At 47.5% G+C, this 17,560-nt stretch overlaps 1 protein-coding gene across 1 annotated transcript; it reads left to right on the top strand.

Annotated features, from left to right (window-relative positions):
• The first annotated feature begins 424 nt into the window (after window positions 1-424).
• Window positions 425-790, top strand: LOC123347788 (ribonuclease homolog). The gene has a single exon (XM_044984981.1). The coding sequence runs from the start codon at window positions 425-427 to the stop codon at window positions 788-790; it is 366 nt and encodes a 121-aa protein (XP_044840916.1).
• Window positions 791-17,560: the final 16,770 nt, after the last annotated feature.

Below are 17,560 nucleotides of genomic sequence, written 5' to 3' on the forward strand. Positions count from 1 at the left end.
TGTAGATTTTTCATCCACACTCTCTTTCCTGCCTGAGGATGGCCACTTAACTAAGTAATAGTCCAGGTACTCTCATAGACCCCTGGCTGAGGTGTTGGCTGGCTTTATCTCTGAGGAAGTGGTTTGTGCCTGCTTTTCTACACTTGGAATATGTCATCAACATTGTTATGCAGTAAAACCTTTCAACTCTTCTCACAATGTTGTTACATATATTTTACCATGATAATGATGATCAGCAGATTATGAATGTTCGAACAAAATCTAACAAGACATACCTTGTGAAGTACAAAATTTATCATGATTCCACAAAGGGGCAAAAATGGGGTACAGGTTGTCACAGAGATTCCACAGAGAAAGCAGATCCCTACCTCATTTTGTCTCCATCCATCTCTCCCTTCACTCCCCACTGCAGTTTGATCCCATGATGGACGTAGCCCTGGCCAGCGAGCAGTCATGTTTCCTGCCATTCAAAGAATTCCTGTGGAGGCACTGGAATTGTCCAAAGACTCAATTCCCCGACCCTTACGCCTACTGCGACCTGATGATGTGGAAGCGGGGACTATATGGGAAGCCAAAGCACATCTTCATCCATGAACCCATTGAGAAGATCATAAAAGTCTGCCGTGGGGAAGGGAAACACCTCGGGGGTGGCTGGTATCTGAGCAAACGTTGTTTCTTCATCACCAAGTGCAAATTTAACCACAAGTTTAAGTGTTACACCGGGTCAGAGTGGTTTGAGCCAATTATCATCAAATGCATATATGGGTTCCCTGTAGCTATTCAGGAGTAGATGCAAGGCCCAGTCTGTCCCTAGAGGGCAGCCAAGGGAACCTGCTGCTCCCTCTAGTCTCACTCTGTCCCTTCCACACCAGACGTGGCCCCCGGCTCCTCCCGCCTCTGCACACGAGTCAGCTTCTTTAGGCGTTTCCATCCTTCACCTGCTACTTCTCTTAGTGCCCATTATACAGTATAGCAACCCCTCCCCCACCCCTCGCCCTCTGCTGCCCCTAGTGCCCATTATACAGTATAGCCGCCCCAACCCCACCCCCACCCTCTGCTGCCCCCTAGTGCCCATTATACAGTATAGCCGCCCCTTCCCCACCCTCTGCTGCCCCCTAGTGCCCATTATACAGTACAGCCACCCCTTCCCCACCCCCACCCTCTGCTGCCCCCTAGTGCCCATTATACAGTATAGCCGCCCCTTCCCCACCCCCACGCTCTGCTGCCCCCTAATGCCCATTCTATAGTAAAGAAGACACTTTCCTCACTTTTACTACCTGCTGCCACACAGTGGTCATCTAAAATCCCCATCTTTTAATTAAGAAATATTAATCAATTTCACCCTGCTGATGTTGTGCATTCAATCTGATAATGGACAATCCTCAGGTCCTCACAATTAACTAGTGTTTCTCAATGTCTCCTTCATTATTTTTAAACATTTCCCCTCTTTCTGTAACTCTCTGTGCTCCCTATGCTCCATAAAACCTGATACCTGCAAAGCAATCACTGTCGTGTTGTGTTACATTGGGGATGGACAGAATGTGAGCCACTGAACACTAAGGAGTATGCTGGAAATGTGTTGTGGTTTTCCAGTGAGGTTCTTTGTGCTTTCAAGCCCAATATCAACATTTTACCTAGTGGTGGGAACAGAACCTAGGAGTCCTGATAGGTACCTGTGGTCATGCTCAAACTCACTAGATCCCACTTAACTCTAAGAGCTGGGAAATAGACCCAGGTGTCCTGAACTTTCATCCACGCTGTTCTAACCCACCGGGCCCCACTCCTCTCGAAGTGTCAGGGTTAGAAATGAGAAATTCTGATTCCCTTCCTCCATTGCCCTGGCCCACTAGACCCCACTCCTATCCCAAAATTGGAACCCACACAAAGCTATAAACCTTCATGCTTCAAGTCATGAGCCAGTCACTAACTGAGGAAGGTCAGGAATAATCTTTGCCTCTGAGTAAGTTTTTCTATAATTCTTCTATTTGTGGAATTAATTCCCCTGAAGTGAATGGGACTGGCTAGTGGCACAGACTGAGCTGGAGGGACCCTAGTCTTCGCCAGGCCCCAAACATTGCTGATGGCTGGGGCAGTCCAGCTGGAACCACCCGATGCCTCCAAAAGAGAAATAGAATTAAAAAGAGGGTGTCAAAAACACCCTCCTCTGAGCTATGAACCATTGACCGCATGCACGCTAGGTGAGAAACCCACCATTATGCCAACATAAGGAGAAATGGTAGCAAGCAGTCCCAGTACTGCACCTGAGATTTATAAGGTGGATGCTGTAGGCTCCAGTTTCTTTAGAGCCACAGCTTGCAATCCCACCACTGCCAATGCAGTTTATTACCCCGTCCGCCCCCTCTCAATTTGGAGAGGACAGTGCACCAGGTTTTGTTCCTGAGCAGATTCCCTAAGCGCTTCTAGCAAAACACATTGTTTTAGGGAAAAAAATATATATATACAATCAATGTATTAACTACAGAAAATAGATACAAACAGTCCATCAACCTTTCATACACGGGCAAGACTTTCTTCTTTCCCACCTGGGACCCCTTTCCCTAGTTCACTCTTTGTTCCTAAGGTGTTTCCAGATGCTGAGTTGTAAGGCGAGTGAGGCCACGTGAGGCTGTCACTTCCCCCTTTTATATCTTCTTCCAGTTTCCAGGAACGATCTTTTGCTGTGACATGATTCAAACAGTCTCCATTGGGCACGTGCCATCTCTGAGAGGATGAGTTAGGATGGTCCATCTTTTTCAATGCTGTGTTGCCAGATTCTGCTTTGGGGGCAGCTCCTAAGGACACATGCTGAAATATAATTACAGATACCAGTATCAGACACTGTTTTTAGGATTTAGCCATTAAGACATTATTGGGGTTAAGAAGTAATAAAATTTAACAGAAGGTCAGTTCAGCTTATCAAGGCATGGATACCCCCAGAAACGTTCAAAATGATATTACGTGCCCATTCTCCTTTCCACTCAAGAAGGGGATTCTGGCATGGGTACAGAGCCTCTCCATCCATCCACTCCATGCCTTTCGGAAGAGTGATGTCAGGTTAGTCACACAGAGAAAGAGACAAAATAGAGCTGGCATCAACCATCAATTTATTGTGAAAATAAATGGCTCCAACATTTGGTATAGATGAGCTGCCATAATCCTCACACAGTTCCACCTTGTGGCAAAATATCATAATGCATTTTAAATTCTCCATCACCTGTCCCCCTTTTCTGACTGGCCCTGCCAGGGTCTGTGTGGTAGAGGTGTTGTTATCAGTAGCTCTTTGCACTGTGTTGCTCTGTTAGTTCTGCAATGTTCACATGAAGATACGTTATATCCTTGCTGATTACAGGCCACCCAATGGTACCTTCCCAGCATTTAGTTAGTCTTTGATGTCCTTCTTATATGAACTCTAGTATTTCTCCTCTCACAGCACTTGGGATGACAGTGTGATCACCCTTAAACATTAGTCCATTGGACTCGCTAAATTGTCTGTGTACAGCAGAGTAGGCTCTTGCCATGGCCATTGTGTTTTTCACATACTTAGGCCATTCTGCCCAAACGTAACCAAGAACTTCATCAAGTTGCTTCTGCCAAGGCTGCTTTCTGTAGCAGGTACAGTCGCCTTCCTGACATTGGTTGGTGAAGTACCACAGCATCCACATAAGCCTTTCCACTTTCCTCTAGCCCACAGGGATCCAGGATGGTATGTCTGCTATTACCAATTTTACCAGGGATGTATTCAGCAACTGGGTTAAAGTCACATTCGCCTGGTGAAAAGACATTGCTATCTCGTTGGTGCTTGATCCAGGTCTCTTTCATTATGACTCAACAGTGTGCCCTTGTTGCCAAGGCTAATGGTATATTGGGCTGCATTAGTAGGAGCTCTGCCTGCAGATCGAGGGAAGGGATTATGCCCCTCTATTCGGCACTGGTGAGACCACATCTGGAGTACTGCATCCAGTTTTGGGCCCTCCCACTACAGAAAGGATGCGGACATATTGGAGAGTCCAGTGGAGGGCAACAAAAATGATTAGGAGCCTGGGGCACATGACTTATGAGCAGGGGCAGCTCCAGGCCCCAGCACTCCAAGCGCGTGCTTGGGGCGGCACGTCACGGGGGGCGCTCTGCCAGTTACCGGGAGGGCGGCAGGCAGGGCTCTGGTGGGCATCCCGCAAGTTTGCCTGCGGAGGGTCCGCTGGTCCTGCGGCTTCGGTGCATGTGGAAGGTCCACCGGAGCCGCGTGACCGGCGACTAGCAGAGCGCCCCCCGTGGCATGCCATTGTGCTTGGGGCGGCAAAATGTCTAGAGCTGCCCCTGCATACGAGGAGAGGCTGAGGGAACTGGGGTTATTTAGTCTGCAGAAGAGAAGAGTGAGGGTGGATTTGATAGCAGCCTTCAACTATCTGAAGGGGGGTTCCATAGAGGATGGAGCTTGGCTGTTCTCAGTGGTGGCAGATGACAGAACAAGAAACAATAATCTCAAGTTGAAGTGGGAGAGATCTAACTTGGCTATTAGGAAACACTATTTCACTGGGAGGGTGGTGAAGCACTGGAATGGGTTACCTAGGGAGGTGGTGAAATCTCCATTCTGAGAGGTTTTTAAGGCCAGGCTTGACAAAGCCCTGGCTGGGATGATTTAGTTGGGAATTGGCCCTGCTTTGAGCAGGGGGGTTGGACTAGATGACCTCCTAAATGTACAAGAGCAGAATGCAAATGGCATGGGCTCAGATCTATGTAGCTGCAACAATACACCACCAAGGCCATAGCTACTGGCTTCGGCCCTGACCACTGTGAGCTTGTTTACATGGAGAACTTTACAACTGGAGCAGTCGAGATAAGTTCTTATATTCTTTTGAAGGCGGTCTCCTGATTTTGCCCCCATACTCAGAATGCATTGAATCTTAAAAGTTTAATCTATGGTTTTGACACTGTATATACAAGGTTTTGTAGGTACTGGCCAAGATAATTTACCATCCTTCATGTGCTTCTAAATTCTAGTACATTTGTTGGTGCTTTCAATTCTCTAATTGCTTTTACTTTCTCAGCACTCATCTTTATTATCTGTACCAAAACCTTAAAATGGTGTAGGCGGAATACATACTTTTCCTTATTTACGTGTAACATTAGTGTGCATCATACAGTTTGTTCAGAGATTTTCTCAATTACACCATTCTTTTCCATTCTCTTTAACTCAAGCCTGGTCTACACTAGGACTTTAACTCGAATTTAGCAGCGTTAATGCGAACTAACCGCTCAACCGTCCACACCAGGAAGCCATTTAATTCGACCTAGAGGGCTCTTTAGTTCGAATTTGGTACTCCACCCCGGCAGGTGGAGTAACGCTAAATTCGACATGGCTAGCTCGATTTAGGCTAGGTGTGGATGCAAATCGAACTTAGTAGCTCCGGGAGCTATCCCACAGTGCACCACTCTGTTGACGCTCTGGACAGCAGTCCGAGCTTGGATTCTCTGACCAGCCACACAGGAAATGACCCGGAAAATTTTGAATTCATTTTCCTGTCTGGGCACTTTGAATCTGACGTCCTGGCTGGACATCGGGGCGAGCTCCGCAGCACCTGCAACAATGCAGAGCTCTCCAGCAGAGGAGTTCATGTTATCTGTGAATAGAAAGAGGGACCCAGCATAGACTGATTGGGAACTCTTCGATCTGATCGGTGTGTGGGGCGAGGAGTCTGTGCTTTCGGAGCTGCGCTCCAAAACAGGGAATGCGAAGACCTACGAGAACGTCTCCAAAGCCATGAGAGACAGAGGATACAGGCGGGATGCAATGCAGCGCCGCGTGAAAATCAAGGACTCCAGACAAGGCTACCAAAAATTCAAAGCGGCAAACGGATGCTACGGAGCATGCCACGACTGCCCCACCAGTGACCGTGGGCTCTGACGATGGGACAGTGTCGACGGCCAGTTCCTCGGTGATGTTCGCGGACGGGGAAGATGAGGAAGGGTTTGTGGAGGACGAGGCAGGCGACAGCGCTTACAACGCTGGTTTCCCCGACAGCCAGGATCTATTCATCACCGTCACAGAGATCCCCCAACAACCCTCCCCGGCCATTAACCCGGACCCTGAATCAGGGGAAGGAGCAGTCGGTAAGTGCTGTAACCATGTTAAATTTTATTCTTAATATAACAGGAATCTTAACTGTGTGAAAAGGAGGGCTCTCTAGATATGGGGATAGAACAGAAATCATCCTTTGAGATCTCCATGAAGCTCTCCTTGCGTTAATCGAAAAGCATCAGCAGGCGGTTCCTGGGGAGAGCTGCCTTATTGGGTGCTCCGTGGTAGCACAGTTTTCCGCGCGAGGCTTTCATGAGGAACTCAGGGAGCACTGCCTCCCCAAGCACGGCTGCATCGGGCCCTGGTTCGTGCTAGCTTTCACGCAGCATGCGCTCTCTATCTCCTTCAGTGACCCTCCTCAGGGTGATCTCGCTCGGAGACTCCTGCATCTAATTAGGGTAATTACTGTAATTTTACGCCTGGTCCAAAGTATTTTTAAGAAATCTACGGACAGACGGCATAGCACAGACTCAGCACGCAGCTGCGTGACGAGCGTAACGGAAAGCCAAAGAAAATAATGGACGCTCATGGAGGGAGGGGGGAATGAGGACGCAAGGTATCCCACAGTTCCTGCTGTCTCCGAAAAGTATTTGCATTCTTGGATGAGCTCCAAATGCTTCTAGGGCCAAACACAGTGTCTGCGGTGGGTCAGGGCATAGTTCGGCAATTTGCGCACACACCCCACCCACCACCAGAAGTGAAAACAATCCTCTGTTGACTCTCTTACATGTCACCCTATCTTTACTGAATGCTGCAGATAGACGCGATGGTGCAGCACTCAACACCAACATCCTTGCTCCCCCCACGCTATGGATGGCTGATGGTACAATAAGATGGAAATCCATCCTCATCATCAGCCTATTGGCACATGGGGCAGTGCAAAAGGGCTGGTAACCATGCCGACTAGTATCAGTAAGGTCAATCAAGGGCGCCTGTCCCTAATTTTTGATGGCTGATGGTACAATATGGCTGGTAACCGTCCTCATCATTGCAACAGGGGCTGAGCTCCATCAGCCCCCACCCTTCATTGTAAATAAAAGATTCAATTGCCCCTGGACTAGCAGAGGGATGATGGGCTCCTTCATCCACACTCCTTAATGTCCTGCCTGGACTATCATTGCAGCTGGAGGCTTCCTTCCAGTCATTTCTCACAAACAAGTCACTGTGTCTTATTCCTGCATTCTTTATTACTTCATCACACAAGTGGGGGGACAATGGTATGGTAGCCCAGGAAGGCTGGGGTAAGAACGGAATGAACTGGTGGTGTTGTTGCAGGAGCACCCCCTGTGAATAGCATACAGCTCATAATTTATGCAGGATCAGACACAGAGCAGCTGTGCTCTCAGGTTCTATGATACAGTGGTTCTCTAGTACACTTGCCCATAATCTAGGCAGGACTGATTCTATTTTTAGATACCAAAAAGGAGGGATTGACTCAGGGAGTCATTCCCAATTTTTGCTTTTGCGCCCCTGGCTGCTCGGCCAGGGGCACTTATGACAGCACCAAATGGGGCAGTGCAAAAGGACAGGTAACCATGCCCATCTTATTACCATCTTATTACCAATTTATGGTATGGTTGATGGTACAATATGGCTGGTAACCATCTCTGCTGTCATGCAAAAGCAAAAGCATGCTGCTGTGTAGCGCTGCTGGCCCGCCTCTGTCAGCGGCATCTAGTACACATACGGTGACATACACAAAAGGCAAAACAGTGTCCATGGTTGCCACGCTATGGCGTATGCCAGGGCAATTCTGGGAAATCATTCATCATTCATTCATGCCCGTCACCCCAACCGGGGTATGGGCCGCCAACCACAGATCTCCAGAGTCTTCTATCCTGGGCCATTCGCTCTAGCTGGTTCCAGGTATAGCCCATTTTTTTGCTATCAACCTGAAGGTCGCGTCGCCAGGTATTTCTTGGGCGGCCTCTTTTCCACTTGCCTTGGGGGTTCCACCGCAGTGCCTGTCTGGTGATGTTGGTTGGCTGCTTGCGTAGTGTATGTCCTATCCAGCCCCACCTTCTCCTTCTAATTTCTTCCTCTGCTGGGAGTTGACGGGTCCTCTCCAAGAGGTGGATGTTACTGATGGTGTCTGGCCAGCGGATCTGGAGAATCCTTCTGAGGCAGCTATTAATGAAGGTCTGGATCTTCCTGGTGGTTGTTTTGGTTGTCCTCCAGGTTTCAGCTCCATACAGTAGGACTGATTTCACGTTGGAGTTGAACAGTCGAATCTTTATTGCCAAAGACAGCTCTCTGGAGCTCCAGATGTTCTTGAGCTGTAAGAAGGCTGCTCTTGCCTTACCAATCCTTACTTTGATGTCTGCATCTGTGCCACCCTGCTGGTCGATGATGCTACCTAGGTAGGTGAAGGACTGTACTTCTTCCAGGGGGCGTCCATTCAGTGTGACTGGGTCGTTGCTGATGGAATTGATCCTAAGGATCTTGGTCTTGTCCTTGTGGATGTTGAGGCCAACCTGTGATGACGTGGCTGCCACTACGTTGGTCTTCTCTTGCATCTGCTGTTTACTGTGTGAAAGGAGTGCAAGGTCGTCGGCAAAGTCCAGGTCATCAAGCTGGGTCCACAACGTCCACTGGATTCCGTTCCTACGCTCGTAAGTGGATGTCTTCATAATCCAATCGATGACAAGAAGAAAGAGAAGTGGTGACAACAAGCATCCTTGTCTGACTCCGGTTCGCACCTGGAAGCTGTTTGTGAGCTGCCCTCCATGGATCACTCTACAGTGTATGCCGTCGTATGAGTTCTTGATCAGGTTGACCACCTTTGCTGGGATGCCATAGTGCCGAAGGAGCTTCCAGAGGGTCTCTCGATCCACGCTATCGAACGCTTTCTCATAGTCAACAAAGTTGATGTACAACGAGGAGTTCCACTCCATAGACTGCTCGACTATGATGTGGAGCATTGCTATCTGGTCCGTGCATGATCTGTTCTGCCGGAAACCTGCCTGTTCATCTCGTAGCTGTGGATCGACGGCATCCTTCATTCTCTCTAAGAGGACTCGGTTGAAGACCTTCCCTGGCACCGACAGGAGTGTGATTCCTCTATAGTTGGCACAGTTGCTGAGGTCTCCTTTCTTGGGGATTTTGATGAGATATCCCTCTTTCCAGTCAGCCGGAATCACTTCTTCTTCCCATATCTTCTCAAAGAGGGGGTACAGCATTTCCACTGAAGTATCCAGGTCTGCTTTCAGGGCCTCTGCTGGGATGTCGTCAGGTCCAGCCGCCTTACTGTTCTTCATCATGGTGATGGCTTTTCTGATCTCGGCTCTGCTTGGTTTATCGCAATTGATTGGGAGGTCCTCGTTGGCTGGGTCGATGTCTGGTGGATTTGGTGGTGCTGGTCTGTTCAGGAGTTCCTCAAAGTGCTCCGCCCATCTGTTCATCTGTTGTTCTATTCCTGTTATAGACTTTCCCTGCTTGTCTTTAACGGGACATTCTGGCTTGCTGAACTTTCCAGACAGTCGCTTGGTAGTATCGTACAGCTGTTTCATGTTACCGCTGTATGCTGCCTGCTCTGCTTCTGCAGCCAGTCCATCCACATAATCTCTCTTATCCTTCCTAATATTATATTTCCTAATTCTGGGAAAACGGGCTTGAAATGATTGTCTGCCGTTGCTTTCCCGGAGGAAGGAATGACTGGCGACATTTACCCAGAATCCACCGCGAAAATGATTTGTGCCCCAGCAGGCACAGGGGTCTCAACCCAGAATTCACAGAGACAGCCTAGTCTCAGTTAATTGTTCGCAAAAATGTATCTTTGCAAGGAATTCACTCCCTGTTTCCCATCTCACAGCTTCCACTCTCTCCAGACCTGCCACAGCATCCCCCTCGCAGAGGCTGGCAAAGATTAGGCGGCGAAAGAAAAAGACAAGGGACAAGATGTTCGAGGAACGTTTGGGCTGCTACCTAGCAGAGGCGGACCAGCAGAGCCAGTGGAGGGAGACCGTCTCTCTGTGCCAGAGCTCACACAGCGAACGGGAGGAGAGGTGGCGTGAGGAAGACAAGCAGGTGACTGAAACAATGCTTGGACTAGTGAGGGAGCAAACGGACACGCTCAGGTGCCTTGTGGATGTTCTGCAGGACCGCAGGAGGACAGAGACACCCTGCAGTGTATCTGCAACCGCACTCCCCCGCCACAAAGTCCCATACCCCCCTCACCGAAAATAATCAGGAGGAGGGGCGGCCGGGGACGTGAATACTGTCACTGCACCACAGAACAGTGCTCAAGTACCCAAAAGCTATCATACCCTATATTTGCCGAAGTCCTTCACTTCCAGACTCACAGTAGTCCCAATCCCAGTCCCATCCCCTAACTGTCTACTTAATTAATAAAAATGCTTTGCTGTTAATTACTGTTTCCGTTATGTTTTTTCAAAGAAGACTGTGTTCGAATGGGGGGCGTGGGGAAGGGGGTGGTTAATTGCATAGGACAGTCACCTTTCCCAGGGTACGGACACGGGGGCAGGATCAGCAGCGGGTCACACACACGGTGCAGTCAGTAGGCAACCTGGTCGGTTTTTGGAGGTGGTTTCCAGGATCTGTGTGGGCGGGGGAGATGTGACTTTGCAGCGGGGGAGGGCGGTTACAGATCTTATACAGCGGTCCTTGTCCTGGACCGCTGAGTCACGCAGCTGAGGAATCTTTATCCGTCCTCCTCCACCACAAGGTCACATATCCGCCCGCACACAGAATTCCATAAAGAGGGATGGCAGGCTCCGTTGAAAGAAGCCTTCCGGCACTGCGGACCGCTCTAGGAGCAGGAGCCTGTCATTCCTTGAGTTTAGAGGCGGTCTTTACATCACCGCACACCCTAGACAGCACAGCCTGCGTCCCAGTTTCAACCCTTTCACGAAAAGTCATGAATAAAGAAACCTTTGTTAAGTAATAATGGGACATGTATTTTATTTTTACACGTGTGCTGGAAGTGGGTGTAACGGGGTGAACGGGGTATGTAACCGAAGAGGAGAGTCAACAGTCAGTGGGTAAAGAAACAGGGGCAGGTTCAGCTTCTCTGTAAAGAAACTGAACAGTCACAGGTCACGCTGCTCGCTGCTCGCTGGTATTTGAAGAGTTCCTTGTCGCTGTCCCAGGCGCCTGTATAGGGCTTCATGAGCAAGTGCATTAGCGGGCAGGCTGGGTCCCCGAGGATGACTATAGGCATCTGCACATCCACAACAGTTATTTCGTGGTCCGGGAAGAAACTACCTTCCTGCAGGCGTCTGAGCAGCCCACAGTTCCTGAAAACACACGCATCATGAACCTTGCCCGGCCACCCGACGTTGATGTTTGTAAAACGTCCCCTATGGTCCCCCAGTGCTTGCAGCACCATTGAAAAGTAGCCCAATTTCTCATCAACTGACTGTGGAAGACGTGGACGGTAAAGTGCGAGGAGGAGAAAACGGCGATGATCGCAGCGGGCTCCGTGCTTGCAGTGCTGTGGCGTCCGCGCTGTCACTGACCAGAAAAGTGCACGAACAGATTGCCCGCAGGCGCTTTCACGGAGGGAGGGAGGGAGGGAGGTTGTGATTGACGGTTCAATGATGACACTTACCCAAAACCACCCTCGACACATTTCTCCCCACAGCAGGCATTGGGGGCTCTACCCAGCATTCCAATGGGCAGCGGGGACTGCGGGAACTGTGGGATAGCTTCCCACAGTGCACCGCTTCCAAAGTCGACGCTGGCCCCGTGAATGTGGACTCAGAAATTTGAATTAGTGTATTTAGTATGGATACACAAATTCGACTTCATAAGGTCGAATCCACAAATTCGAACTAAGTTGATTCAAAATAGTCTTGTAGTGTAGACAAAGCCTCAGTATCTATTTTAGGAAGTAATAGGAATAATAGAAGTAATTCTGTCAGATGCATGTACATTATATGGTTCAGCATCGTCTCTTATGATTATTTCTGCTGGATTGCCTTCTAAAAGTCCAATATCGCCAAATGTCCCATCATCTTTATCCACCTTTCTCTCTAGACCCATCATGGCAATCACACTGCAACTGAGGAGACTGTCGGCCTCTGATCCTTTAATCACAGATACAATAAAATTAGAGCCATGCCATTCAAAATACTTCCCATGCTACTTAGGATGGTACCTGGTGGTTTCAGCTCCACGGGAGGTTGAAAGTGATAATAAATCCCTTCTGATAGGACTGTTACATCTGCACCCGAATATAGCTGAAAACTGTCAGTCTTTCAGCAAATATTCAGTTCCACCCTCCAGGCTGGCTCTGCCTCATTACACATGATTGAGCCCAGAAAAAACCTCTCTTGACTCTCAGTGGTCACTTCAAGTCCTGCCTTTGCATGGCAGACAGCAGCAAAATGGCAATCACCTCTTGGATCATGAGCTTTTCCACATCTTGTGCACCTAGTTGGAAAAGAGCTCTCTTTTGCCTGGGGCTTACCCCACATTGCCTTTTAGGATTTATTACAATTGTTTTTTGCAGTTGGGCTATATCCCCTAGTGTGACTGTATGTCACTTCCTCTGTGTTTCTCCTTGTCAGCCACTGGTCTCTATTTTGACTTTTAATCATTCCCAATTGTCTTGCCATTTCTCCTGCTCTGGGAAGGGTTAAATCCCTCTCGATTCGAAGATTCGCTGACAGATCTTGCCTAAAATGCCCGTCACTCCTCCAGCTCCATCTCTAATGTGCTCTGCCTTTTTACCTTCACAATCACAGTTTTCTCTCATGCCACAGAAACCTTTTCTAAAAGATTCCACAGGCCAGCCATCTTTTTGCATATGCTGACAGAAAAAACCTCACTCATGAACCACATTATGCAGACATATAAAATATTCATCAAACTTAGTCAGCCCCACCCACAGCAAAATTGTTCTTGTGGCTTTCCTCTCTGAAGGCAAAGAATTTAAAGATCTGCACAGCTTCCCTGCTGATAACATAGACTAGGGAACTATCTTGTATCTCCCCACTCTCCTTGTGGAGTTTAGTTGCAATCATTGGTGGACTTTGGGAGGACACGGGGGCGTTGCCTCCCCTCCCCCCCAAAAAACAATGTAACCAGTTATGCAGAGGAGATAGGAGAGGAGCTGCTCCCAGTTTGCGCCCCTGAGGCTTTTTTAGAGTTTTGCTAGATTTTAAAAGAGCAATTCCAAAAAACAAGCACATAAAATAGCTTTTTGGGGGTTCAGCTTAAAGTTTACAAGCAAACAAAAGCATCTGGGGTTAGCACGGAGGTGTCCACAAGCCAATAAGAAATAAAAGAAATAACCCTAATTGTGTCTTTTTAGACATTCCCTAATTTTATTTACATATTGGAGGCTCCAGATAAGGAGGTTCAAGGTACGAATTGATAATCTATAGTCAGACCTGGCTTAAAGCTGGTTACAGCATTACTTCTCTGTATCCCTGCAGCCCAGAGAACAACAGAGAAAGGAAAAGTTTCTTTCCCACTTCTAAAAAGTTCTACTTTCCCATTGGCTCTTTTGGTCAGTTGCTCACTCACTTCCTTTTACCTGTGGGCTTGTTAACCTTTTACAGGTAAAGCAAGCAGAGAACAGACCAAGACGGATTTTACAGCTAACTGGCTGGCTGGGTGTCCATCAAAGGGAACTCCCCTCCCGCCCCCCATGTATCATATCAAAATTTACCAGTAAAAATCTAATCCTTCCTAGGCTGAATATGAGTCAACAATGTGAGGCAGTTGCAAAATAACTAATATAATCCTGTAAAAGCAGACACTCACCCACAGACAACCTGCCAACCTGAAGCATATTCTCACCAGTAACTGCATACCGCACCATAGTAACTCTAGCTCAGGAACCAATCCATGCAACAAACCTCGATGCCAACTCTGCCCACATATCTACACCAGCGACAGGACCTAACCAGATCAGCCAAAACCATCACCAGTTCATTCACCTGCACGTCCACCAATGTAATATACACCATCGTATGCCAGCAATGCCCCTCTGCTATGTACATCGGCCAAACTGGACAGTCTCTACGGAAAAGGATAAATAGACATAAATCAGATATTAGGAATGGCAATATACAAAAACCTGTAGGAGAACACTTCAATCTCCCTGGCCACACAATAGCAGATCTTAAGGTGGCCATCCTGCAGCAAAAAAACTTCAGGACCAGACTTCAAAGAGAAACTGCTGAGCTTCAGTTCATCTGCAAATTTGACACCATCAGCTCAGGATTAAACAAAGACTGTGAATGGCTTGCCAACTATAAAACCAGTTTCTCCTCCCTTGGTTTTCACACCTCAACTGCTAGAACAGGGCCTCATCCTCCCTGATTGAACTAACCTCATTATCTCTAGCTTGCTTCTTGCTTGCATATATATACCTGCCCCTGGAAATTTCCACTACTTGCATCTGACGAAGTGGGTATTCACCCACGAAAGCTCATGCTGCAAAACGTCTGTTAGTCTATAAGGTCCCACAGGATTATTTGCTGCTTTTACAGATCCAGACTAACACGGCTACCCCTCTGATAATGTAATCCTGGATGTATTAATAGCGGTTTTGTATTGTAAAATGCCGAAAGTAATTGTCCTGCTCTGCTTGACACTGGTGGGGCCTCAGAGTACTGTGTTCCATTCTGGGAACCACACTTAAGAAAATATGTGAATAAATTGGAGCGAGTCCAGAGGAGCTCAACAAAAATGATGAAAGGGTTAGAAAACTTGGGCTAAGTGGAAAGCTTAAAGAAACTGGACAGGTTTATTCTTGAGAAAAGACAGAAGGGGGATGCAATAGTAGTCTTCGACTATGTTAAATCTGTTATAAAGAAGACGGGGATCATTTGTTCTCCATGTGCACTGAGGGTGGAACAAGAAGCAGTGGACTTAATCTGCAGCAAAGAATCATAGAATCACAGAATCATAGAACTTAAGATCAGAAGGGACCATTATGATCATCTAGTCTGACCTCCCGCAAGATGCAGGCCACAAAAGCTGACCCACCCACTCCTGAAATAATTCTCTTCCTTGACTCAGCTGTTGAAGTCCCCAAATCCTGATTTAAAGACTTCAAGTAGCAGATAATCCTCCAGCAAGCGACCCCTGCCCCATGCTGCGGAGGAAGGCGAAAAACCTCCAGGGCCTCTGTCAATCTACCCTGGAGGAAAATTCCTTCCCGACCCCAAATATGGCGATCAGCTGAACCCCGAGTATGCGGGCAAGACTCTCCAGCCAGACACTCAGGAAAAAGACTTTCAATATCCCAACATTGACCCTCGGTACTAATTACCAGTGGTCGCACGTTATTGACCTATTGACTAAATCACGTTATCCTATCAAACCATTCCCTCCATAAACGTATCAAGCTTAATCTTAAAGCCAGAGAGGTCCTTCGCCCCCACTGTTTTCCTCGGTAGAAGATTTAGGATAGATATTAGGAAAAACTTTCTAACTCTCAAGGAAGCTGGGGAATCCTTGTCACTGGAGATTTTTAACCACAGGTTGAACAAGCACCTGTCAGGGACAGTCTAGGTTTAATTGCTCCTGATTCAGCACAGATGGCTGGACTTGACGACCTGTGGAGGTCCCTTCCAGCTCCATGTCTCTATGGTTTTATGATCCAATGCTTCTTTCTGGTGCTGAACTCTAAGAATCTAGAAATCATTTCACTTCCTTCATTGACATCCTTCTTTCATAGCCATTAAACACCTGAAACTAAATCAGAAACCTTGTGGACATACTCACAAGTCTCCATTATGGTCTGTGCTGACTCAAAAGTCCAAATGCTGCACAAATTGTTGTTGTTTTGCAGAGAACAGGATTTTCTAATCTTATAATCTGTGCTGGTCTCACTGTGGCACTGGAAGGGAGAGGGTGCTGTGCTGTCGGGAGTGCTGTGCAACTGGACTGTAATTGGGATCCAACGGGGTGTGATGAGCATAGACTAATAGACTCATAGACTTTAAGGTCAGAAGGGACCACTATGATCTTCTAGTCCAGGGGTAGGAAACCTATGGCATGTGTGCTAAAGGCAGCACGTGAGCTGATTTTCAGTGGTACACTGCCCGGGTCCTGGCCACAGGTCCAGGGGCTCTGCATTTTAATTTAATTTTAAATGAAGCTTCTTAAACATTTTTAAAACCTTATTTACTTTAGATACAACAACAGGTTAGTTATATATTATAGACTTATAGAAGAGACCTTCTAAAAACATTAAAATGTATTACTGGCACGCGAAACCTTAAATTAGAGTGAATAAATGAAGACTCAGCACACCACTTCTGAAAGGTGGCAAACCCGGATTCTAGTCTGACCTCCAGCACAACGCAGGCCACAGAATCTCACCCACCCACTCCTGTAACAACCCCCTGACCTATGTCTGAGTTATTGAAGTCCTCAACTTGTGGTTTAAAGACTTCAAGGTACAGAGAATCCTGAAGCAAGTGACCCGTGCCCCATGCTGCAGAGGAAGGTGAATAAACCCCAGGGCCTCTGGCAATCTGCCCTGGAGGAAAATTCCTTCCCAACCACAAATATGGTGATCTGCTAAACCCTGAGCATGTGGACAAGACTCACCAGCCAGACACCCAGGAAAGAATTCTCTGTAGTAACTTAGATACCACCCCATCTAACATCCCATAGCAAGCCATTGGGCATATTTACCGCTAGTAGTCAAAGAAGAATTAATTGCCAAAATTAGCCTATCCCATCATACCATCCACTCCATAAACTTATCAAGCTTCCTCTTGAAGCCAGATAAGTCTTTTGCCCCCACTTATCCCCTTGGAAGGCTGTTCCAGAACTTCACTCCTCTGACGGTTAGAAACCTTCATCTAATTTCAAGTCTAAACTTCCTGACGGCAAGTTTATATCCATTTGTTCTTCTGTCCACATTGGTACGGAGCTTAAATAATTCCTCTCCTTCCCTAATATTTATCCCTCTGATATATTTATAAAGAGCAATCAGCCTTCTTTTGGTTAGGCTAAAGGTAATAATTGGAGATATGCCAATCTCCTAGAACTGGAAAGGATCTTGAAAGGTCATCAAGTCCAGCCCCCTGCCTTCACTAGCAGGACCAATTTTTTTGCCCCAGATCCCTAAGTGGCCTCCACAAGGATTGAACTCACAACCCTGGGTTTAGCAGGCCAGTGCTCAAACCACTGAGCTATCCCTCCCCCTAAACAAGCAAAGCTCGTTGAGTCTCCTTTCATAAGACAGGATTTCCATTCCTCGGATCATCCTAGTAGCCCTTCTCTGTACCTGTTCCAGTTTGAATTCATACTTCTTAAACATGGGAGACCAGAACTGCACACAATATTCCAGATGAGGTCTCACCAGTGCCTTGTATAACGGTACTAACACCTCCTTATCTCTACTGGAAATACCTCACCTGATGCATCCCAAGACTGCATTAGCGGCTCATAGTCATCCTGTGATCAACCAATACTCCAAGGTCCTTCTCCTCCTCTGTTACTTCCAAAAGATGCGTCCCCAGTTTATAACAAAAATTCTTGTTATTAATCCCT

The sequence above is a fragment of the Mauremys mutica genome, chromosome 13 (genome assembly GCF_020497125.1).
Source record: "Mauremys mutica isolate MM-2020 ecotype Southern chromosome 13, ASM2049712v1, whole genome shotgun sequence".
Taxonomy (NCBI): Eukaryota; Metazoa; Chordata; order Testudines; family Geoemydidae; genus Mauremys; species Mauremys mutica.

What these genes read in the sequence shown, in the direction of transcription:
- LOC123347788 (XM_044984981.1), top strand. Translation starts at nt 425, where the DNA reads ATGGACGTAGCCCTGGCCAGCGAGCAGTCATGTTTCCTGCCATTCAAA.